This window comes from Melanerpes formicivorus, unplaced genomic scaffold (assembly GCF_026170545.1).
Source record: "Melanerpes formicivorus ecotype bairdi unplaced genomic scaffold, bMelFor1.0.p_v2 SCAF_6, whole genome shotgun sequence".
In the NCBI taxonomy this organism is placed as follows: domain Eukaryota; kingdom Metazoa; phylum Chordata; class Aves; order Piciformes; family Picidae; genus Melanerpes; species Melanerpes formicivorus.
Window position 1 is genome coordinate 10,050,164 of NW_027142358.1, and position 25,979 is coordinate 10,076,142.

Consider the following 25,979-nt stretch of genomic DNA (forward strand, 5'->3'; position numbering starts at 1 on the left):
TTCTCCATGCCTGACACCATACACAGTGAAGCTTTGGTCACAGCAGGCCATCTCTGTTACATAGTGAAGGTTTTGAGATACTATAATCAAAAGAAGAGAACAAGCATCAAACAAGTTTATGGAACCATCAAAGATACTTTTGAACAAGCTATGTATGCTAAATTAACCTTATCTATAATTTTTAATAAGTAATTTCTTTTATAAGTTAAAGCCTTACTATATTGTAAACACTAAAATAATCCATGAAAAGGTTAAACTAAAACATATAACATTAATATAGAATGAGCAGATTTTTAAAAGCATGCAACATCCATCTCCTGTTTAGTGATTAGGTTATTTGCAAGATGTCAGAATAAATTTATGAGGGGAACCTGGATTGCTAGCTCCCCATTTCCAAAAATGTTATCAGTGTGTAATTTCTTGGTAAACTATTTTCTTCATTTTTGAGTCATGCACCTTTCTTAAAATCTATAATAGATCTTTTTGAGTTCCTCTTCCTTAAATTCCATTCACTTACAAAACAAAGATGGTGTGATTTTATCTCATCTCTACACATAATTCACCAGCTTTGCACACAAAGTAACTGTTGTTCTTTTGACATTGCATCTCAATAAATGGATTAAATGAGCTGTGAATATCAGCATTTAAACAATAAAAAGGAGTCTTTATTTATTTAAAATGTATCAGATCTGCTTCATCTAAAAGGCTAATTGAAAAGGCTATTCAGGTCAGCTGTGATATTAGAAGACAACTGAATCACATTTAATGCTACTTAAAGGATGTGAACAGGCTAAAAGAAAAATTAAACCATGGGCATTAAAATTTAATTTGACTTAGTGAAGCCATTAACATTTTGATTTTATGCAGTGGCAAGCATTCTAAAAATATTTCCATATAATTCAGAAACCCAGAATTGATAAATGGATGACCCTTATGTACCAAAAATGATTGAAAGTGATTTTAAAGGGCAAATCAGAAAAAAAAAATGCAAAAGGAAAAATTTATTTGAATATCATTATTGGCTGTCATTGTGTTCTTTAAATGTATAAAATCTTTCCATAGATCAATATTGTTACTATATACACATACACACACAAATTTTCTGCCTTCAGTAAGTTATTGGCTTATTCTGATTCACTTCTATTTTACTGTTGCTATCTGAAAAATTTTCTATCTTACCACATCTACCAGCAGAGTTTTCTGTAGCAGGGCCTTTCTGCCTCTGATAATGGTCAAACTGATCTGTGGAGGTATCAGCCCAAGATCATCTGGCAGCTTTGCCTCATGCACTCTTCCAAAATAACTTGTTATAGAAAAAGTATGTACAATTTGTGGTTAAAACCAGTCAGAGCCTGGTGGATTTTAGTTTTGTTATTATCCTAGAAATAGTTGCATCTTTACTACAAATTCTTGTGTTTTTTCTGTTAATTGTAAACTTTGGTTTTCATCACAGAATGCCAGGTTGGATGTGACTCCAAGGATCACCTGGTCCAACGTTCCTAGGTAATAGTATAGTTTAAATGAGATGGCCCAGCACCCTGTCAAACAGAGTCCTAAAACTGTCCAGTGTAATTACCCTGGGATATTATTACAATGTCTAACTGTTCTCATTGTGAAAAGTTGTTTGTTTGTTTTTCTGGAGTCCAATTGGAATCTCCCAGAACTAATTTATACCCATTACCCCTTGCCTTTTCCATATGACTCCCTGTAAAAAGGGAGTTTCCATCCTTCTGGTAGCCACCCTTTATGGAGTGGTGCACAGTAATAAGGTCTCCCCTAAGCCTTGATTTTGCAAGACTGAGTTAATGCAAAAGAATTTGTTGTAATAGTTCTTAAACAATATAATCCAGGATTTCATATCTTGCTGTATAAATTCAATTTGTAGAGTTCTGCATTACTTACTAGTATTCACCATGAAAAGACAATTTATCATGGAAATTGTAAAACTAAGCCATGGGGTTTCTAGCTCTACGTATACAGTGTAAAACTTCTGGCTTCATAGAAGTCAGCAGCACTACCGTCTCCACTCTGGACCCATCACTTGAAGTAGCTCTAAGAGTGAAGAGTGATATATAAGTAAACAGCATCATTCTAATAAACCAACAAACTTGTCAAAATGGTGATGTTTTAAGTAGTGAAGATCATGTAAAAAACCTGGAATCAACAAGGTTTTGAAAGAATATGTTGTACTAAGACCTCAACTCTTTCAAGGATTCACGCAATATTCTTTCTGTCCATGACTCCCAGACAAATTGGTCATCAGCTTCTACTTCATGATTCATCATGGCTAATAATAGCTGAAACAAGTGGAGAAATAATCAAAGTTCTAATGATAAAAGGAAGTGTCTGAATTACTCCAGTAGATTACCTTCTAAATTGACTTGGCTAGCCATTAATTTGGGTGATAATGATTTTTTTTTCTCTCTCTCAATGTATTTTTTAATGAGTTACAGAAAATCAGATGCAGAAACTAGTGATGTCCTATGTTCTTTCCCAGTTGTACTGCCTGTAACTCATGCCACAGCATATTCATATTCACAGCATCTCAATACTTCAATGTCAAATTTAGGGAGCTTAGGAAGGTGAAGCTGTCTTACTAAGCTTTAAGACCAACTACATCAGATCATCTCTGGGTTACAAGCTTCATCCAAAGTGGACTATAGCTGCACAGAAGCAAAGATGTGCCCATGAGCAATGTCCAAACAGGCTCTTCAGTCTGTTGCTAGAAAAACTGCTAGATTCTTCTAGGATCTGCTTAAATCAGAGTGTGTGCAAACTACTATGTCAGCTCAAATGTTCAATGAGCAGCTTGCCTCACAGCTCCTTTATAGAAGATTCCTCCCTCACAAAATTAAATAGCAGCAGGTGAAAAATTTACTTTTTGTAAAAGGAGTGAGCAGAAATTACAATATTTGGACTTGAGCAACTGGGTGTAGCTTACATCTTCCCAGATAATAGTTTGTGTTTTGGGGTAAAGAAACAAACCAAACAAAAAAAAAACCAACAAAAGAACACAGCAACAACAACAAAAACCCACCACCCCAAAACAGAAAACCCCAAACAAGCAAAAACCATAGAAATAACTATATTTGTTTAAGAATTCAGCTAAAAGTTTTGCTAAATTATTTACATTATTTTGAATTCCGGCACTATTTTAATCCTAGATCTGAGCAGAAAGGCAACAATTCATGTAACAGGACTTCAAATAGATTTATTTCACAGAACCTAACAAAGGTTTAGTATCACATCAGGTGTTCTAACCCTCTTGTAGAACCTCTTAAGCCTGTTAAGGATTAGTTTTATTAAGATTATCCAATATGAAAAGGTCAGAGATTTTTATCAGGATTTATTAAAAAAATTCAGTTAGAGGCCACATAACTATCTTAGTTAAATAAATGGTGAAGTCTTGAATATATGCAAAGAGCTTGGGAAGTGTAATATTTCTCTCATTTATGAGCATGTGTCAATACAGTTAGATAATTGTGATTCCAGATGCCTTATAGACGTGTCATTTCTGAAGTGAAGGAGAGACAATAACATTAGTTATTCTTCAGTGTGTGAGCTTATAATCTCCTGAAATGTTTCTTTGCCCCAGCTATTTAATTTTGTTTTATCACTGAGACTGAAAATAGGGATAACTTTAAATTACTTTCTTGATATACAACAGGAAAGACCAGAGTTCTGTCCCATGTCATTCCTTTATACATTCCTTTGCCTTGTAGGAAATGTCACTGCACACAGGGAAGTTCAAATTGTAATAATATACAAAAGCAGAGCAGTGCTGCCTGACAGACACATTGACCCTGTCCTTTCCTTTCTTCTTTGTTTTTTCTATTAGCGATCCTTATCTTCAAATGATACAGAGCCTTGGATCCTGATTTTTAAAAGATAATATAAAATTCAAGCAAGGAGATAGTGATCTACAATTAGGTTAACATTAGAAGAAAAGTCAATAGTAAGAGCATCTGAGACAAAACTTCTCTGACGACTGATGCAGGATGGAGGAATTAGCCTCCTGCCAAGACAACACAGTATAGACACTCGTCAGTTTACTTGATGCATTACCCAAGATGTTTGGATAACTTCTTAAGCACTGCAGTATGAAAACTTATCTAAACTGAAGTGACTCCTGAGTCTATTTCACTTTAAGGCAAAGACTGGAGAAGCAAACAAGTGTTCTAAGATTATGTAAATCTCATTTGAGAAAGTCAAACTGAAATCATAATACCAACAGGATGCCTAAGTACTTTCTAAGAAATAAAGGCCTACCAAGGACATAGTAACTAAGTTCTCAGATCAAAGCAATACAATCACACCTGCAGCAAATCTATCCACCACTCTTTGAGTGTCCTAAGTGGAACACAAGTTACTAACACAGTCTCTCTGACTGATTTGCATCAGTGTGAACAAACTGCCATCACATAACTCTTAAACAAGGACTCACAGAATGATGACATTCAAGGGTCTAAATATAAAACTCAGTCTTTTTCTTATACTTCTGGTCAGATTTCATGTATAGCATTGAGGCTAATGCTTGTTATCGACCACACTGTTTTATAGACATTTTGAGACTCAGAAGGAATAATTATAAAATATCATAAGGTGGTAGAAAAGGTATAAAATACATGCATCACACTCACTGTCCATGCATGCAGCAATTACAAATCATGTAAAGTCTTCATTTTGCACTGATGCAAGGCTTATCTAGGCTCACAATAATAGTATACATGTACTACATTAATTATTAACTTTTTTCCCCACTCTCATACCAATTTTAGTTGCATAAAAGAGTGATCAAACCACATATTTTGAATTCTAAGAGAATAATTTCAGTATTTTGGAACTACATTTTTTTCATTAAAAATGTAGTCAAAGTTTCACAAAGTAACAAACTAAATAGCTGGAGATTTCAGGTGCAGAATAAAGGGGGTTTTTTTATAAGCAGGATATGTACTATAAATGGTGATATAATGGGGGCTGAGTACAGAGAAAGGGATCTGATACTCCTGAAGACAATTCCTAGTCTCAATAGTGTGGCTTTACAAATCCTCTTAAAGTGTTGAAAGAATTAATTGTGTATGTCTCAAACAACACTTTTGGGTTTGGTTTTATAGAGCAAGACACAAAATGTTTAGGAACAAAATTTACCCAGTTAAGAGATTCTGATATCACCCTATTTATAACAGAGGGTAGTGTATAATAAGTTTAGTCAGTATTTACCGCAAAAGGTACTTCTAACACTACAAACTCTGCCTTAGCACATTTCAATCTTGTGTGACCAAGTTCTCTTAAAAACAAAAAACAAAACACCAAGACTGCCTTAAATTTACTCTACCTTTCTTTCAAGCACAGCCTTACAATAATCTCAGCCTTGGGAATTCAGATGCACTAAAAGAGGAAAAAAAATACGCTCAAGTACAGTGTGTGACCTAAACATTGTTTTCTCAGCAAGCTATTCTTAGGTTCTGTTCTGACAAACCATCATTCTATAGCAACAAAAGACGGGAAGCTGTGAATGTCATAGGCTTGTTTGAAAAAACATAAAAACAAACACACACCAAAAAGCAACCAACCAAAACCCCCAACAACAAAACCAACCAACCAAAAACCAAACGAAACCCCCAAACCAGCCACTGAAAACAAACTCTGATATTTTTCCACTAGGCTTCTTTGATTTATCCAAGACACCATCACTTTGTGTGAACCTGAATAAAACAGCCAAGTGATCTCATTTGTTTTCACTCACCTCCTGAAACCACCAGTAATGGTAACTAAAGCATCTGGTAGAAACGCATAGACAGTGTTCTTGACAATCAAACTTACTGCATCCGCTTCTCCCTTAGATACACTGCTAACAAGGTCCTCATAGTAGAGAAACCCTGAAAATCAAAGTCAAAACAGTGCCAATCACTCTGTGGAACTACCAAAACCTACATAGTGTTACACAAGACCCACATGAAATAGCTATCTCTCACCAAGACAAAAAAACACATAATTCATACCCTGGACAAGGAAACTCTATCTAAAGGCAAGAATTAAGAAATTAATGACCTTAAACTTGGGACTACAGGTTTGTTTCAGGACATGCGGGAGGAAACAAATTTTGATCCAGCCTCTTCATGAGTCTTTTCAGTCCTTTTAACCATTCCAAGAGTCAGTCCCCTGCCTTGGGTGTGAGTGATTGCAAGCAAGAGACAGCATTTTCCTTCCCTCGCCTTTGTCTTTTGTTATCTAATTTTCTTAATATAAATGGTTCTTTTGTTTCAACAAGTTCCCTTGTTTAGGGAAAAGATATAGACAAAAAAATTAAATCCCAACTATGGGGAAGGAATACGATTCATTTGACCATGTTTAACACTTCAATGTTAAGACATGCTAGGATTATGTACTTTATTAGAAACCTTAATTTATCATTAAAGTAGGGTTGCCTAGAAAGGATAGGTCATCTCTGATAAATAGTTCTAGGCTTTACTAATGTTGCAATTTTTTCATGTCCTATGCAATAATGACTCATTAATAGTTTTGTGTATAAAAGCAGATCTTATGGAGCATCTGTGTAAGCAATAAAAAAATGTAAAATGGAAATGGATATGTTTTCAATGACATCATTTTAATTTAGATCTCTGTTAACCCAAATATTATTTTAACTTAATAATTTTAAAATAGCACAGAAATCAATTTCAAATAATTAATAAAGACAATTTAGGAAACAGATGGTGAGTACATAATGTTCACAAGACACTGCAGGAAGAAAATAGATGTATAAGTGGACTTTTCTTCCTGTGATTCTGTTATCAAGTTCTTAAAGTACTGAGATACAAGCATTTAGGAGATTTTTACCTTACCTGCTTTTTGCATTTTTGACAGCTTCAGGGTCTTGTCAGCTTTTACCTCTTCCAGAGTTCGTAAACCCATTCTGTACCATTTTTCAGATGTCTTCACTCCAACTCCAAAGACTGAAGTAAATTGCTAAGGTCAGTAGAACACCACACATTTCAGTGTTGTTTTCTGAAGGAACAGTGAACTAACAAGAACTAGGCAACCATAAGGTTTCACAGGGAAAAATACTGGGGCAGAGTTTATCTCACATTTAAGATAAATAACAGCCTAATGCAAACATATAGATTCAGATCCTTTCTTTGCACAGAGATGTTGAACAGATAATTGTTTACACATATGCACAGCTCTCATTAAACTGAAATCTAAACAAAGATGCTGAAGTATCTTTATGCAGTTTACCTACATGTACACTGTCAACTAAGGTTTGAAGTAAGGATAACAGTCTTTGTTTTTCGCAATGATAAGTAGCTGGATTCCCTTACACCAATTCCATAGAATAAAAGATATATCAAGACTATTTTAACAATTTCATATTGCATGCACTACCGGCTCTCTGTTGTACACATGATGTTGTAGCAGCACTCTGGAAAGTTGTGGTCAGTGGGAACCCCATGGATCTTGAAATTCTGCACTGAGGGCAATGGATCTCAATGGTGCATACAAAGAGATGGTGAGTACATAATCTATTCTTGTACTGCATTCTATGAAACACATATATTGGGAGGTCATGGACAATATTGTTTTCCAAAATGGGATTCAATTTCAAGTGCAAATAGTACTTCTTTTTTCTCCCCCTTGCATATTATATGTAGTCTTAAAATTCTTAACCCTCATGTGGGCCAAGCTAAATTTCTACATGTTTCATTTGGAGTACAGATTACATTGTTTTGCCCACTGGAAAAAAGTAATTGCCCAAACCTACCAGTCACTGAATTTTTAGTATGCTTATATTCCATTTATTCAAAAAAGAATTTTGTATAATAACTTTTCTCCTGAGAAAGGATGTAAAACAAAAATGTCACATTGCAAGCATTATTCAATGGATCAATATCTCCGATGAACAGTGACATGAAAGCAAGAAGGAAAACATTCATGCTTGCCCAAAAGCACATTCTTTATGTTCAGTTTGTCAATACTAAAGCTCTCAATAGTGTCTTTGTAGTTTTATCGAATTCAGTGAGTAGCTGTGTATGACATGAAGAACTGCTGTTTTCCATGGAACTATGACCTCTGAATTCCAACCTTGCTAGTTTTATTTTGTGTTGTTCTAAGAAGGTTAATTCCTTGGAAATAAGGTAATGGAGAGAGAAAAATTAAAACCTTGGATAATATTAAATGGGAATGACCCTTTTTTTTAATATATAATGAATGATATTACCTATTCTTTGACTGAATCATGTGCATTTATGAAAGAATGTGGGGTTTTAAAATACTTGTTATCTTTTACTGGTTTTGCTAGTGCTAAAAGATTTTCAAAAGGGTCTATTAGTAGGTTTAGAAAGATTCTAAGAGAATTTATATTGAAACAAAGAACTAAAGAAAATGGATTCTGTGTCACTGTCCAAATGTTTAGGGGGGAAAACAAAACCAAAACCAACAACAAAACACTGCATTTTTTTCTTTTCATACTAAGATTCATTGTTATTCAGTATATTCATAGATGCCAGTATGACATACTGAGTGATTTGCAGTAGTTACCAGAACCATGTTAAGCAATAAAATTTAGGAATTCACTAACATTACAGGATTCTTCTTGGCTTCCTGAAAAACACATTACAAAATTGTTGGGAAAAGCTGGCTACAGCAAATTCAGCCAAAACTTCCTGACTATGCTCAGTTAACAAGTGTCACATAATTTAGTTTGGTATTCAGCAAGTGAAAGAAGGCCTAAAGGATAGTTGAGATAATGTCTTCTTATAGGTTCCTCTGATTATTCTTCTGATCTCCAAGAATTTTTCTTAAACTCCAAATTTAATGTCTGATCTTCAATCTTTATTACCAATTACAAGGAGGTCTGGTTCCTGAATCCTGCTATACCTGTAAATCTAAACCTCTTCTCTAAGCATTGCTACAAATGCATCAAGAACTAGCACTGAACATTCTTTCTTACTTGTATTAAAAGCCAGAGAGAATGGGATAGCCTTTGGATAGGTGAAGCAAAAGTGAGTAACTCAGGATAATTAAGCAGTCCCATTCCTTTTACTCTCTGATTTAAATGTTTCTGAAGACACAAACAGGATATTTTTATAGATTAAAACTGCAGATAAAATTGAAAAAAAAAAAATATTTTTTCAGTGGGGAATTCACTGCAAATTTAAGAAATGGGAACTGCAGTATTTATGTGGTTTTGGTTCTCTGTAACTGTAAAGAAGTGTGACCATGACTCTGAACCTACAATCTGCCGAACAAAAAAATGTCTCCAGTACTCTTCCTTTGGCCTTACACAAAAGTTAGTGGAAACAAATCTGAGTCATCTTCCTCACTTGATATTTTCTTAATGCTAGAATAAGATGGTGGAATGTCATAAAGATAACTGAGGTAAAAAATAAACCCAACATTGGGTTAAATGTACAGCAGAGTATGCATTACATTAGCTTTAGGAAAAAGGTTTAGTACAAGCCCAAAAGCAGGAGTGTAGCATCACATTCACATTAGTTTTAAATGGGAACTGATTTCACCATTATTCCTTATCTGTCACAGTTTGTCTCCCTTACTTTCTCTTTATTGAAGATCTTTCATTCTTCATACTTGATATTGGATGTTCCTTTACAATAAAATTGATGGCAATGTCTAAGTTCTACTAAACAAAGTAAAACATGCAATTTTCAACAGCAGCAAGCCTCAAAAGATTTACCTTAAATGATATGTAACGTTCATCATTTAACACTTCTTTAGCTCTAGAACTTTCTCCTTCTTCAATAATCTCCTAAACAATGAAAACCATTACTTTAAAAAAATAAAGTATCAAAATTATTGTAAGATTCAATAAAGTAACCTAAAAGAAAGTCTTATCAACTTGTAAAACATGAAGAGCATTCTTAATTATCACATTGTTTTATTCTGCATTAGGATCAAGTTCTGAAATAGTTTTTGAGAAAGAAAATTACTGAAGGATGAAGAAGAAACTGGAGCCACAGAATAAATTTCACAGTACGTATTTACTTGTAAATTTACTCAAGGATGAAGTAGAAACTGTGACATTGGAATATATTTACTCATAATTCACAGACAGAAAGAAGCTCTTTATTATAAGCTAACAATCAGTTATCCTGAAAATTAGATTTCATTATTCTTAAAAGAACATTGTAAGATTTTTTTCTTGAGTGTACAGTTCCTTCAGTCTCTTTGATAATAACTAAGAAACAAAAAAATCTTTCCACCCCCAAATAACACCACCACTCCTTCTCCCCCTCACCCCCAATAACACCACCACTCCCCTTCCCCCCCCCCCCCCCAATATGTCTTTTTTTTCAGTGAATCATAATTGAATTTCCAGTCCCCAGATAGTAGGAACAAAGAGCACTTCAACAGCTACATTCTTAACTGGTGGAGTGAGGCAAACAAGGAGCCAGAGTGAACCACAACACTCATCAAAAACCTCTCCAGGCAGCTGATACCTGTTCATCAGTTTCCTGCTAGAATAACAGAACCTGCGATACAGAATCCTGCAAGCCTAAGAATTGAAGAAAAATGCAGGGGACACTCAAGCTCCAGTAAGAATGCAAAGCTCATCCATCACCTAGATAAAAGGCTCTGCTATAACTCATAGCAAGGTAGGGTTTAACATCAAAATACTAAAATATTTACCAGTTTTGCAAAAATAGTATTTCTAATAAAGCATTCAGGTGAGGAGAGTGATGCTGCAAGGGCAGAAGTTACATGAACAAAACTATTAACAGTTAATTTGTCACACCCAAATCAGAGTAAGCCTTCAAAAATTGCTTACTAAGATGATGCAGCATTACTTACTAATTTATATTTCTTCATTAATTATCTTTATTCCTAAGGGCAGAACCTCTTGTCACTACAAAAGCTTTCCAGAAATCATTGCATTTTTAGTAACAAGGAAACATAATGTTATTACAGGAAATACAGGAGGATGTGTAAATACAGAGATGTCAATGTAGCACTCTGTGGCCTCTAGAAGCACATTTGTAAAAGAATCAATTGGCAGATAATACAGAGGTGTTACCTCAATGACATCTCTGACTCGGTCTCCCATGCAGGGCAGCCCTTGTATATCTTTCATTCTGGTTACTGGAAATGGAAGAAATTTCATCACAGAAGCTGCTCTCAAAAATTCCAGGCAGAATATTTCATTTTCCTTGAACTCATAGCTTTCAGCCATTATCTCAAAGGCATCCTGGGGATGGAAGATGTGTAGAAAAACGTTAAAGGTTAATAAAAGCTTAAATTATTCAGTATACTCCTTAGAAAGGTTACTTTGTACTCTAATTCAAGAATACTTTCTTTATAATAGGGTGAAAACAGAGTTCACCATTAAAAGAATTAGCATAATTTTTAACCCCTTGAAATTTCCCAGGTACTATAAAACCATATTTTAGTGACAAAAGTGGGGAGATATTTTGATCTTTAAAATCCTTAAAAATCTTCTGTGAGGCAGACTTTCCATATTCTATGCAGATCTAACGAATCAATGTGAAGCAGCATCATAACTTTTAGTGTTGCATCCAAACATATCAGGTCAGTACAGACCAACTGTGTTTTCAGACACAACCAAACAGGAGTTTGTGGCAATACTAGAAACAGCTTTCTTTTTGAACTTATAGCCACACTTCTGTTGAATAATTTAAGAAGAAAATTCTCTTTTCTCATTTTATGGATGTATGACTAATGAAAAGAGAAAAGCACTTTCTTTATTGTTCTTCAGCTACCCGCGGCTTGGTTTATTTGACGTTGTGCTCAAAACTACCTGGACGTTGCCTTCCTATGTCTTGGGTTTTCAGGAGGAGACTTGATGGGGTGCTTGGTGCCATGGGTTAGTTGTTTAGGTGGGCTGGATTGGTTGGTGGGTTGGACGTGATGGTCTCTTCCAACCTGGTTTATTCTATGTATAATTCTATGTGTATGTATAATGACTGTGGAATTAAGAGGCTTAGGGCTGATAACAGCCACAATCTGAGTTCCTAATGAAACCTTGCAAAAAACCTCAAAAATTTACAACACTGTAAAAGCAACAGTGTATCATTTTCAGAAGAGACTTCCACTGTTCAAAATATGTGTCTAAACTACATCCAACACATGGCTGTTGGATGCTCTTGTGCACCATTCAAGCAGCATAGGGCAGGCTAGGTACAGACCATAAGCAAGTCAGCCATGCATAGTGTCCTGTGCTCCTGCCAGAGAATTTGTTACTTACTCTTCAGCCAGTCTCAAAAGACCACCTAATACATCCCAGGTTCCAAAGTGTGACACATCCTACTGCGTAAGTTGTGGCATAGCTTTCCTGTTTTCCCGTTTACTTCTGTTTCTTCTTTGACCCATGGGGCATTACAAAATAACAAAGAAATAGCTGTCAGCATGCATCTGCCTGTAATTAACATTTCACTGAGCAGTGCCTATTCAGAACTTATTTTGGAAGGATGAGTAACACCCTGTGATACAGATATTGAGAGCAAATGACTTACTAGAACAACAACTGCAGAGGATAGTAAAAAGGAACAAGATTGAACAATATTTCCCTGTCCTCAGTGTTTATGGGATCACCATTCATACTTGAGCTCAGATTGCATTTAATTTACAATTAAATGTATTGTTATACAATTTAGAGAAAAATAATTTAAAATTTTGCCTTTTTTATCTTAGCATTAATTTGCTTTAGATTCCTTTCTTTTTTCCCATACTACCACGTTATAATATAAAAAATAAGTCATTCGGGCTTGCTATAGAGAATTTGCTTTGTTCTGTGTCACCAGTATGACTTCACTCCTTGCCTCTGCAAGGATCAGTCACTTGTTGTCCATCTCACTGCAAGAATCTTCTTTTAGCTGCACATTTATAAGCTACATTTACAAGTAAGTGCTCTGCAATTCCATTTTCATAACATTTCATGAAAGACAGAGAGAGAGAGAGAGGGAGAGAGAGATGTTGAGAAAGATTCTTGATCTGGAAGTTCTGTCAGTATTTACTTTCAGCTAGCCCTTGGGTATAAGAAATTAAAAGGGAAGGGGAAGAATGCTTCTATGAGAAAACAACAAACCAAAGCCAAACAAACAAAAAATCAAAATAAAACAAACCAGTCACCAAGAACCTCAAAAAACAAACCAAAAAACAACCTCAACTTCCTTACAGCTATCTTTAAAGCTCTTGCAGTGGCTAATTGTTAAATTTATCCCACTACTTTCCTTTTTTTTCCCCTCCCACATTTACAGTCTTTACTTGCTTGATAGATTATGCTGCATTTTACTAGATACTACTGGGTTAAAGACAGGTGCACATGATTCCCACTCAGAAACAAAAAAACAAATCACGCAAAACAGGAAACTACCAGTCTGAGGTCACAAGCAGCATGGATTCATCCAACTTTGCATATAGAAGAACAAATACAGCATATACAGTACTACTACTCAACGAGCAATATGTATTTTAGAAGTGGAGTGATATGAGTCAGGTGCTTCCTCTGATGTGGGTTTCTTTGGATAGTCTTTCAATTCTTATTCTTTTTATTCTTTATAAGCTACAAAGATTCTTTTGGCCTATGCAATAAAAAACTACTAGTCCTTGCTTTAAGTGAGGTTTAGGGTCACAAAATTATGACACTTTTTTGCTTTGTTTTTCTCTTTACAATCTGCACACATGAGTATTCAAGAACGCAGTGTGGCGAGAAATTTCTTATTCCAGTTAACACTGAGAAAAGAAACAAAAAAAAAATTTGTTGTTACCTTCTTGTTAAAAAAGTCTATACAAGCAAATACACAGACAGAAAACAGTTCTCATAAGTACCTGGCTCAGCAGTATGCAGTAATGACAGAGACTAGTAAAGTCATCTTCTTTATTAGGAAGCTCAGAAAGTCTAGGAATGGTTTTTCTCATTCCCGACAGAAGGCCTGTTTGGACATTTACATGTGGACATTTCCATAGCTGTATGCTACACCAAATAATCATCCTCTGTGGTGAATGTGTCTGCATATACCAGTACCACTGCTGGTTTAGAGAGGTATTAGCCTCTTTCTACTAGCAGGAGGGCAGTTTTCAGCAAAGATGTCACCACCATTATTGGGAAAGAGAGTCACATAGAATCATGTAGCGTTTTACTCACAGGCTGTCAACAGCAAATAAGAAAATATATATCAAAACATTTTTATCATTCTAGTTTGCATTTTTCAGTGTTTTCCTGTCTTTGCAGAGCTCATTAAGCTGTTCTAAATAAACAATTAAATAGTATTGAATATTCATTATTCCCTGTACAAAACACTGCCTGCAAATGCTGCCATTAATTACAGTTCTCTCTTTTCACAGAAAACTGCTTTTGACATTCTTTTTGATAAAATCTTTCTGCTTTAAATAAAGCAAGCAACTGATCTCCAAGTGGAGTTGCTGCCTATTGAATATTATAGCCCATATTGAATCATATTCCAGAGGGGAAAAGCACATCAAACTACTATATTAGCTGAGAGAAAGCTTGCAATCTATTAGATCTCTGGTGAAATCTCCTTATGGTGACATAAAAAGGAAAGTTACTGACCTTCATATTTGTTACATTAAGCATCTTACCATCTTTTTATCAATCAGATAAAATATCAGATTACTGGTTTGAAATACACTAGTTTAAACTAAAATATAGGCAACTGAATTTCTAGAGATTTCTTCCAACACATGGGATTTTTATAATCTCTTCAGGGGCTGCTCTAACTAAATGTGATAGACAGCTGGCTTACATTTCAGTTTCTTGGCTATTGTGAATTTTCCATCCATGTCTGAAATTGTGGAATGTATGTTAGTGAGACTTGGGCTTGTGAAAAATTTAGGGATGGAATGAACTTCCAGATCCCAGCAGGTCAGATACAAAAGTAGACAAAGGTTTTGTTCAGTTATTTTAATAACAGGGAAGAGGATGGATGTACCAACAGAAATTTTGAAGTTCAGATATTATCTGGTATTTAAGATGTAATAAGATAGAATATCACTAACAAAACAAAATTCATAGTATCCTACCTAGTATCAGTCAGGGTTGGAAGGGACCACAAGGATCATCTAGTTCCAACCCCTCTGCCATGGGCAGGGACACCCAAAAATTATCAGTGTCTTGCACATGTAAAAATTCGCACTATGATATATTACAAATGCTAAAAATCACAAGATTGAAATCAACGTAAAGAACAAGATTCTCAACTAATGTAAGAGAATGATTTCTTGGGAAAAATAATCTTCAATAATGGTATGCTGGGTTATCTGTGCTAAGCAGCTAACCCAGTAACTTTGAATATGAATATCAGAGTACAGGAGCCCACTCACATTCAGAAAAACAAAAGAAGCTAATGTTCTCATGCTATGCTTCATACTATCCTCCTTGTTTCAATAAGATTGTCTGAGGAGTTCCATTGCTACTTACAAAATAGTCCTTAATAATCTCAGTTTAAGACTCCATGAGAACAGAGATCACTAATATTATACTACCAAGAGCATTTTAAATTTAATCTGTTTTGTAAGGAAAGCATTACAATTTCATGGACAGGGCAATTGTCTTATTCCCCTGCCTACGATCACTGATCCTCTGCTGTGTGACCTTGGAAAGCAGATTCAGACTTCCCTGCCATTATTTCCCTTGCTATCTTTCATTTACTGTCTATTAGAGCTAGGAATTCTCCAGGGCTTGAATTGTCTTTTACAATGTGTTTGTACAGCATCTCTCATAAAAAAGACCCCTGTTTTACTTGAGCCTTTCATTCTACTTCAGCACAAATTTTAAAGTAGCATACCATTGTACAGGTGAACTTAATCCAAAGAGCTGAATAGCAAAGTGTCCTAAACAAAGAAACAAACCTAATCATCCCACACAATACATGGTTGAAGGACTGTTATACTCAGAAAAGCAATCTGAGCTAAATTGTCTTTCCTCTCAAGCACTATTTTCTACTTGACATTTATTTAGTAAGTTGTAAATCCAGAGTACTTCTTAGTCCTCATCACATTGCTGCTGCCAGTATTTGGTGTCCATTCAAAACTGACCAAAGTGATTTTGAAGAGATTTAGAATGAACTATCCATTTAAATAATTTTATTCTCACTTTCCCAAGTGTAAATCTTAATTTCCCATGTCAGTGGGAAGAGACATAGGACTCATTAATACCTCTTGTATACACAAAGAGAGAAAATAACTGCGGTTCTATGAGAACAAATGCTTTCAGGTGCTTATTTCAAGGAGAATTAAGCCATTTGAGCCAACCTGTAGTGTTGACTAAAGTGATTAAAAAAAAAGAAAAAAAATCCATTTTTATTCATTCTGACTTATTTTTACTTTTGGTATCTGAACTGAAAAGCCCAATACTTGCCCAAGTCCAAAGATTTTATCATGCCATCTTTGATCCACCAGCCAGTGGAACAGAGGTGAAAGAATGATACTGACAGTAATAACATAATGTGCATGATCTCAGGACCCTTGTATACACACTGTCATTAGAAAGAAATATGTTAGTTCCAGCTGCTCATCATATCAATCAATAACAACAGGTTCATTTCTTGCACAGCCAAAAATAGTTCTCTTGAGAAGTTTCCATATTTTTTCACACAATGTGAAAACAACATAACCGTGAGAAAAAATTGGCTGAAAGGGCACAAAAATGCAGTTAGTGTGTCAAACACATAACACTACCCAAGATAAAAAGCACACAGCGCAAATCAGAAGCATAAAATGCTAAATATAGACAACATATATTAACATGGTCAAAAAAAAAAAGGCAGCATAAACTTGATGCATACACACAAACTTGGGTCAGCAAAACTTGCAGATGTATTTATATTCTGTCTGTATTTATATTCTTCCCACTCTCCTTCTAAGAATAGATATTTCCTCCTCAGACCAAACCACCAGTTCATTTAGGGCAGATACACACTTCACATATGTTTACAAATTTTGCAAGTTTAATGTACTTTCTGGAGAATTTTTATGGCAGTAAGCTATGTTAGAGAGACAGTACACGCTACCCAGGGTAGGCATCCAGTTAGGAGTTTTCTACCTCAGGAACTCCCAAGTTCATTATAAAATTAAAATTGAGGTTCTCCTGAGGTCTGTTTTAAAATGGAATAATAATAAATGCTTGAGCCACTGGCATAACTGATACATGTTTCTGTAAGTTAAAAAAACAGAAGAAAATAAAAATAGAGTGGAAACCAGGCATCTTTCCCGTACTAAGCATCCCCATTCTCATTACCATGAGTAACAGCCAAAGCAAAGTAACATTCTGTAGCATTAGCAATAAGCCTCAGAATCACAGAACCATTTGCCTCTGACTTAATTAGTTTCTTCTGTAGGAATTAAATTGCATTTTCCTTGTAGAAGAATGTCTGAGTTTTATTGCAGTTTGGTATTAATATTCAAATCCAATGACCCCCCTCAGGCACAGCAGAACAACTCCATTTATTTTACCACATGAAAACATAATGCAACCCCCAAGTGTATATTTTCAATAGGAGAGGGGAAGGATGGCTAGCTATTTACAAATGAGAAAGAAAACAACATTGTAATGTCATGTTCCATAATAACATTAACACTTAAGACAAACATAAAGGAAACATGCTGAAGTATAGCCTCTGGTAAAGTGATCTGCCCTTTTGATTTGCAGCTTTACCCATCTGAACAGCTACAGTTCACCTGTGTACTCAGGGCTATGTGTTCAGATACTTTACTGAATCATCTAAATCAGTGAAGCCTATACCAGTGGTTCCCAAACTATGTACCATGAGGCCACGGTACATCACACACAGTGAGACAAAGAACGTATGAAACCCCACAACTCTGAAGCAGTTGCATTTCTCCTTCATGAACTGCCACACAATGCCATTGTCTCTTCCTTGGCAAGCCATTTCACATACTTCATCTATTCTTTACAGAACAGGCCTTGCTACTACTCAACAGCTCATAAAATAGTAATTTGATACTGAACATACTCATACCCATCTGCACAATCTTTCCCAGTCCTGCTATAGCTTCTTCCATGATGGAAGCACCTTTCTGTAAGTTATTTTCTGGCTATTGCACTAGAAAGGAAACATAAAACAGCTGAACATAGACATTACACCTAGTGTGTTAAACCACAATGATATTTGATGAGGATATCTCTGTTATTTGGTTTTAATAAATGGTCTTTCATGGTAACATACATACAGAACTGTACTTAAGCTTAAAACTGATCACCAGTTACCAATTTCTCCACAAATCAAGTCACCAGAAGCATCAAAATCAGCACATTAAAAACACTGTTCTACATACCTCCCTGCTTATTAGCAGCTGTTTTCCTGCTCTTCTGAAGAGACTACTTCTCTTTCTTAAACTCTTCTGCTACTCATTTGAAAAAGAAATTTGATGCAAGGTATCAGGGAAAAGTCTAGCAAAAGGAAGAATCCACAAGCTCATCCAAGAATGCATGAGCAAATAATAGCTTTGTTCTCCTGTTAGAGGCAGGACCAAAAAACATTATTTTCAAGTAATGAAAGAAAACAGAAAATCTGTAAGAAAAAGGAACAATCCTGGCTCATACAATAAAGTTGTTATAACAAAATACTGTCATCAACACATAATTCAAGATAGTTTGGACCTAATTTTCAGGATATATAGCACTGAGCCAGGGAAACCCTGTCATTTAATGGCTGGCTGCCCACAGAATGAATAAGTGAATTATACCAATGCTTCACTGCACTTTCTAAGTGCAAGCACTGAAAATATAAATAAATCTATTAAAACACGTTTTTGAGAACATGAATCATAACCTTAATACAAAACCAATGAAACACCAGCAAAACTGAAAATCAGGCTCCAATTACATTAGACAGACCCACTATCACACCTCCAGGGAACAGGACAGCTCCTTCAGTTCATAAATACCCAAGTCTTCAGCTGTCATTGCAGGTTTTGGTCACCAGAAGAAAGAGCAACCACCCTAAGGAGTTACATTATATCTTGGGTCTGGCTGAGATGGAGTTAATTTTCCCCATAACAGCCCTCATAGCATTCTGCTATTTACTGGTAGCTAGGAAAGGCTGATAATACACTAGTGTTTTGGCTAGGGCTAAGCAGTGCTGGCATTACACCAAGCCTGACTCTCCAGCATCTAACCACACGAAAGAAAGAGGGTTATCAAGAGCAGCCAGCATGGATTCACCAGGGGGAAATCTTGCTTGACTAATCTGATTGCCTTCTACAAAGGCATGGCCAAATGGATAGATGAAGGCAGAGCAGTGGATATCATCTATCTTGACTCCAACAAGGCTTTTGATACTGTCTTGCATAACATCCTTGTAGGTAAAGTCAAGAAGAGTGGGTTAGGTGATTGGACCATGAGGTGCATTGGTAACTTGCTCAGCAACAGAGTTCAGAGTTGTGATCAGAGGTGCAGAGCCCACTTGGAAGCCTGTGGCCAGTGGCGTTCCCCAGGGATCAGTACTGAGTCCAGTTTTGTTCAATATCTTTATCAGTGACATGGATGAGGGGATTGAGTGTACCCTCAGCAAGTTCACTGAAGATACAAAACTGGGAGGGCACCTGACACCCTGTCAGTCTGTGCTGCCATCCAATGACATCTGGACAGGCTGCAGAGCTGGGTCAAGGTGAACTTCATGAAGTTCAATAAGGACAAGTGCAGAGTCCTGCATCTGGGAAGGAATAACAGCAGGCACCAGTACAGACTACAGGTCATCCCACTGGAAAGCAGCACCATGGATAAAGACCTGGGAGTCCTGGTGGAGAACAGGTTATCTACAGGATAACCGCATCCTGGAGTGCATTAAGAAAAGTGCATCTAGGGAGGTTCTTCTCCCACTCTACTCTGCCCTGGTGAGGCCACACCTGGAATACTGTGGTCCAGTTTGGGGCTCCCCAATTCAAGAGAGACAGAGATCTGCTGGAAAGAGTCCAATGGAGACCTACAAGGATGACTGTGGGACTTGAACGTCTCTCCTATGAAGAAAGACTGAGACCTGGGTCTGTTTAGTCTTGAGTAGAGAAGGTGGAGAGGGGATCTTTAGAATAGAATAAACCTTTATTAGAATAAACCAAACCAGGTTGGAAGAGACCTTCAAGATCATCGTGTCCAACCCATCAACCAATCCAACCCACCCAAACAGCTAACCCATGGCACCAAGCACCCTGTCAAGTCTCCTTCTGAACACCTTCAATGACGGCGACTCCACCACCTCCCCGGGCAACCCATTCCATAGTGCAATCACTCTTTCTGTATAGAACTTCTTCCTAACATCCAACCTGAACCTCCCCTGGTGCAGCCTGAGACTGTGTCCTCTTGTTCTGGTACTAGCTGCCTGGGAGAAGAGACCGTCATCCACCTGTCTACAACCTCCCTTCAGGTAGTTGTAGAGAGTGATAAGGTCACCCCTGAGTCTCCTCTTCTCCAGGCTGAGCAACCCCAGCAGTCAGGTGACCGAAGCAGACTCCCTTCTATTATCCTATATATCAAATGTTTCTGAGTGTGGGCAGACATAAAGTTTTACAGTGACAAAGGTGGTGGTTTTCCACCCTCAGAGTCTACAAATATCTGAGGGGTGGGTGTCAAGATGAAGGTAATGATCTCTTTTCGGTGGTGCCCAGTGATAGGACAAGGAACAAGGGTTACAAGCTGGAAAACAGGAGGTGTTGAGGTGGAACAAAGAGACACTTCTTTACAGTGAGGGTGATGAAACATTGGAACAGGCTGCCCAAGAAGACTGTAGGTCCTCCTTCTCCGAAGACTTTCAAAACCCACCCGGATGTGTTCCTGTGTAGCCTGCCCTAGGTGATCTTAATTTGGCAAAGGGGTTAGTCTCAACGAACTCTGGAGGTCCCTTCCAAGCCCTAACATTCTGTGATTCTGTGATTTCCCCCACACCAGCAGACAGGGGGTGGGAAAGGACATAGCCAGGACAGGTGACCCAAACTGACAAAATGGATATTCCAGACCATTAGATATCTGCTCAGCAATAAAAGCTAAGTGAAAGGGGAGGAGGGGGGAACATTTCTTATTACATCATTTATCTTCTGGAGCAATTGCTATATATACTGAGGCCCTTTTTCCCAGAGAGTGGCTGGTCTTCACCTGCTGATGGGAAGTGGAGAATAATCTTTTGTTTCCTTTGCTTCTGTGCACAGCTTTTATTTTATTAAGCTGCCTTTGTCTTGAATCATTTTTTTTTTCTCCCTGCCATATTGCCTCCCTGTCCCTGCTGAGGAGAGGAGTGATAGAGCAGCTTGGTGGGCACCTGGCATCCAGCCAAGATTAACCCACCACACATGACAACTGCCAAGATGCAGATGCTAAAGAGACACTCATACACATTATCAACTTGTCCAGCATCATTTCACAAAATAAAATATGGCATGAACACAGAACAGTTACTCTCTAAAGTATGAGGGTGGAAAACCACCACCTTTGTCACTACAAAACTTTATTTCTGCCCACAGTCAGAAACATTTGATATATAGGATAATAGAAGGGAGTCTGCTTCGGTCATCTAACTGCCCAGGTTCTAATGTATTTGATAAATTGAATTAGCTGCACACAAGTTGTACTGTGACATTAAGATTGCTGCAATGATAAACCTGGAAGTAATTCATAGTCTGCCTCTCTATGAAACACAGGTATAACAGAATCCACTCAGTGAATAGGTTGCTGCTATCACAGTTTTCATTTGAACTGAAACTTGAACTACATTCAGGAGTTCAACAGCTAGCAGACAAACTACATATCCACTAGGATGATAGTACTCAGTCTTTGAAAATGGAGAAATACTGTGTGAATTTACAAATAAAGATGTTAGAAGTTTCAAAAATTATTTTTCATTTTAAAAGGTATCATTTAAAACAGGACTAACCAATTCCAGACTTTTTTGTACTCAAAATGTCAAGGATAATTAACAACCAACAGTGACTTTGGGTCTTCTTGTACGTTCACGCAAATTAAAAGCAAAACAAAAATACTTTGGGAAGATGAAGAGCTGTTTCATGTTATAGTTGAAGCATGATAGTAACTATGACAGATTTATTCAGTATTCTACATTAGAGTATCTCTGTCAAGCTTCCTATTGAACAGTTCTCTCTGAGCACCTAGAGCCAGCCAGGAGAAACCATTAGGCACAATAACTTAGGAGGAATGTAGACCAGATGATTGAGGCTCTTCATACCCACTGAACTCTGTAATATTCTGAGAATTAAATAGGATATTTGACAGTCTCAAAGATTTCTATTTAAATAGATGATTTAAGGACTTCTTTTCATCAAGCTGGTTACATTCATCACACAATCTGTTTTCAAAACTAAGCAGTTGTGAAAACCTGAAGCTTACAACCACATCTTGCAGAACCTAACACTTAGGCAAAACAGAGTTCAGCACAGCAATTGTAAAGTATCTTGGTCTGACCTAAAGCAAACTTGCTAATCATTATTTGACGAGTTGGAAATAAGTCTGTGATAAAAGGCTAAAAGACACTTTCAGAATGTTAGTCTATCATTTGTTTTAAAAATTCATGTGTTTACAAGCTATTAGTGTATTTAAAGTTCCACTATTAGCATATTTTAAGTTCCACTGTGTTAAGCTTTCAGCAGTACTTAAAGAATACAATTAAGCCTGCACTCAATTTTAATTAAAGTATGGCAGATTTATAATTGGTTTTAATTGTTATCACTGTGTTGCCTATTTAACTCCCAAATTTGCTGAAGATGCCATAGAAAACATTGATGCAAGTAGTGTATTAATTATTTTACTTATGCTAGTTTTTATTTCAAGGACATTACCGTGAATTGCTTGTTGTAGTTCTTTAAAGTTGTCTTCCTTTGACACGAATACGGAGACACTTTGCTTGCAATAAATGATGGCTCTTCTGGTTTAGATATATTTGAAGTAGGAGACTGATCTTGTTCCTGACCAAAAAAAAACATAAAATAAATAAAAACAATTTGTTGGGTGACAACTGCCAAATAGCTTAAAATATCAAAAATACATTTCATGAACCCAAAACACATACCTTAAAACAGGAGGTAATAGAATCATTATGGTCCTACCACATTCCTAGGAAAAACATTCAATTTCACACTGTCTACATTGAAAATATCAGTTTGTACAGTGATTACTGAGATTTTTTTCTGGCTTTCCAGTAGGTTCTTGCAGGGACTTTTCAATGACACTGTCATTTTAAATAACTAAATAACTAAATAAATAAATGCCTCTCTAGTGACCTTATTGCTCTCTACAACTATCTTAAGGGAGATTGTAGACAGGCAGAGGTTGGTTTCTTCTCCCAGACAACCAGAACCAAAACAAGAGGACACAGTCTCAAGCTGCACCAGGGGAGGTTTAGGCTGGAGGTTAGGACGAAGTTCTACACAGAGAGAGTGATTGCCCATTGGAATGGGCTGCCTGGGGAGGTGGTGGAGTCAACACCATTGGAGGTGTTTAGGAGAAGACTGGATGGGGTGCTTGGTTGCATGGTTTACTTGATTAGGTGGTGTTGGATGATAGGTTGGACGCGATGATCTTGAATGTCTCTTCCAACCTGGTTTATTCTATTCTATTCTACACGGCAAATCACTCTGCTAGTACTCATTATTGCAGCAAAATTGAAAAAACTACAAAGCTTTCAGAGTGGATAAACTTGAAACAATAGAGTATTCCCAGAAAACACTAGATAATTCAATATAAGATCAGGATGTTAGACCAAGGAGGGCAGAGAATAAATATCTTCAAATAAGTGACTTTTTCAATCTCTAACTAAATTCAGTGGTGAAGGAGAAAAAAAAAAAATAAATCTATATATGACTTTAAAAGAAATCTATCCACTTTCTTCTAGATAAAATTTTAATCAAAACAAAACACTGAGGCAAACACTGTAATTTGGGTCATCATAAAGCAAAGGAAGCATTTACAAACAGCCACGCAAGAATTGTTTCCATCCCTTCATCCAACAGCCAGTGTTCACTTCATGATAAGAGTTTCTCAGCCCCTTCGATACTTGCTGATCCAATTCAGATTTAGTTTTCAGGTGTTCACCGGAGCAAGGAAAAAGAGGCAGGTGCCAAACCCTAAACGGGAGTTTGCAAACACCAGGCTATCTACATGCTCGTTTGCTTTTCTCTTAATTTTGCTCCATTCAAAATCAACCAAAATCAATAAAAAGTCTGTGGGCAACCCATTCCAGTAGGTTTGGAAAAGAAATCTCCTGAAAGACAGGATACTTAAAGTCACATCCCCATTGGCAAAAGACAGTCCTGAGCATGTGTCTTCAACATGCAAGTCAGTAAGCGGAAAACAGCAATCTAGCACCAGTTTTTCTGCTGCTTTCTATGCCTAGTCCTTTAATTCCTTTGCTTTCATTAAGGGTGTCCAAATCCAAAATACTTTGGAAACACTCAGCATTCTCAGCATTTCTGTATAACTTCTGCAATTTGTCATTCTGTCTGAAAACATTTGGCAGATCTCTCAAGAATGTATTCTATTACACTATCCAGAAGCCACAGGAAAATGGCTCAACAACTTCAACAAAATCACAAAGACACATGGAGGACATTTTCACTTCTGTAGTGGAATAATGAGCTCTTTCTCCTTTGTATCCTAGGACATGCAGATACAAAGTCATCATGGGCACTAGGCAAACCTATAAATACCTGTATATGCCTTCACACATTCCCCACATATCATTTTATACTAAATTCCCCTTGTATTTGATGCAGAGGAGTTAAATAATTTTATTCACCAACACACAAAAAAGGCATTTGCTTGCACAGCTGAAGGAACAGTGAATTATGCAGCAGTTTTTATTGTATACCCTGAAAGGAAAGAAGGAAGCTATGTTATGTGTGAGACTACACTTGGGGATAACCAAAATGGGTTTCAGCCAGGCTCAACAAAACAACTCATTGACTTCTGAATGCATTCATGAGTTATACCTTAACATTTATTTTAAGTTATATAAACTATGATTGATTATAGTTAATACACTGCTTTAAACAATAGTATTAGCTGCAAAAACTGCAAGCAGAGTGTTACTGAATATAATATATGATAAGCTATTGTCTTCATTAAGGCATAGGCACACAAAGAACAAGAGCCCTACAGGTGGCATTACCTGGGAATGTGGATGAGTGCAAAATTAACATAGAAACACTATGTGTTTAAGAGAGTGATAGACTGGCACATAAACATCCTGTTCCTGTCTTAAAGATATCTGAGCATTTTTCTTGATCAGCAATAGTTATGTTTCTAATTAACAGGACTTGATTATATATAACAACAAAAGAAACCATCTAGAAATCAATAACAAGAGTGTCTAGCAAACAGTAATTATCATAGTCTGATTTTTAGGGAACAATGTATTGACTACTTGAAAACTAGAGATGATACCCTATCATGATCAGAACATAAGAATAGGACTGATACTGGGGTTTTGGTAGGAAGACCAGAAGGGATACAGTAATTTGGATAGATTATGAGACAAACCTGAAATTGTGGTATACTGCACAAAGGCAACCACTGAAAAATATCCAATGTGTAGGCTACTTAACTGCTAGAATGATTCAAAGTCACTCCCCTTCCTTCACACACATTTTCCATACAGTGTAAGTAGGAAAACCAGTCTGTACCACTAGCATTATCTTGTACAGCAGAGACAGATGCAGAATCTTGTAGGGGACTCCTTTGTTTTGACAAATTTTACTTTTTTTAATACACCAAGAAAGAATTAAAATTATAGAGGGAAATAACACAGAGAGAAAATGAAGTAGCAGTGAATAATGTACACAGATACCAGAGACTGTGCCAGGCTCCATTATACAAGAGCCAGCAGCTTTGTAAAATCCAGAAAGCACTGATCAAATAATAAAGTCTGTGGATGTCTAGTATTTTATGAAGAGAAAGCAGCCAGCTTATAAGTTTCATTTTATTTTCTGGGAAACCCTGACTGTCAATATGAAGGATTTCTTCCATT

General features: G+C 36.6%; 1 protein-coding gene across 1 annotated transcript in view; it reads right to left on the minus strand.

Moving 5' to 3' along the window:
• DNTT (DNA nucleotidylexotransferase) overlaps positions 1–25,979 on the minus strand; it is a 98,423-nt gene that overhangs the window by 50,319 nt on the left and 22,125 nt on the right. Inside the window, exons 5-9 of the mRNA XM_068139627.1 lie at positions 22,795–22,920; positions 11,033–11,203; positions 9,695–9,766; positions 6,846–6,969; positions 5,747–5,879 (exon numbers count right to left, since the gene is read on the minus strand). Of these exons, the coding sequence (XP_067995728.1) occupies positions 5,747–5,879; positions 6,846–6,969; positions 9,695–9,766; positions 11,033–11,203; positions 22,795–22,920 (626 nt within the window). The remainder of the gene's footprint in view (positions 1–5,746; positions 5,880–6,845; positions 6,970–9,694; positions 9,767–11,032; positions 11,204–22,794; positions 22,921–25,979) is intronic.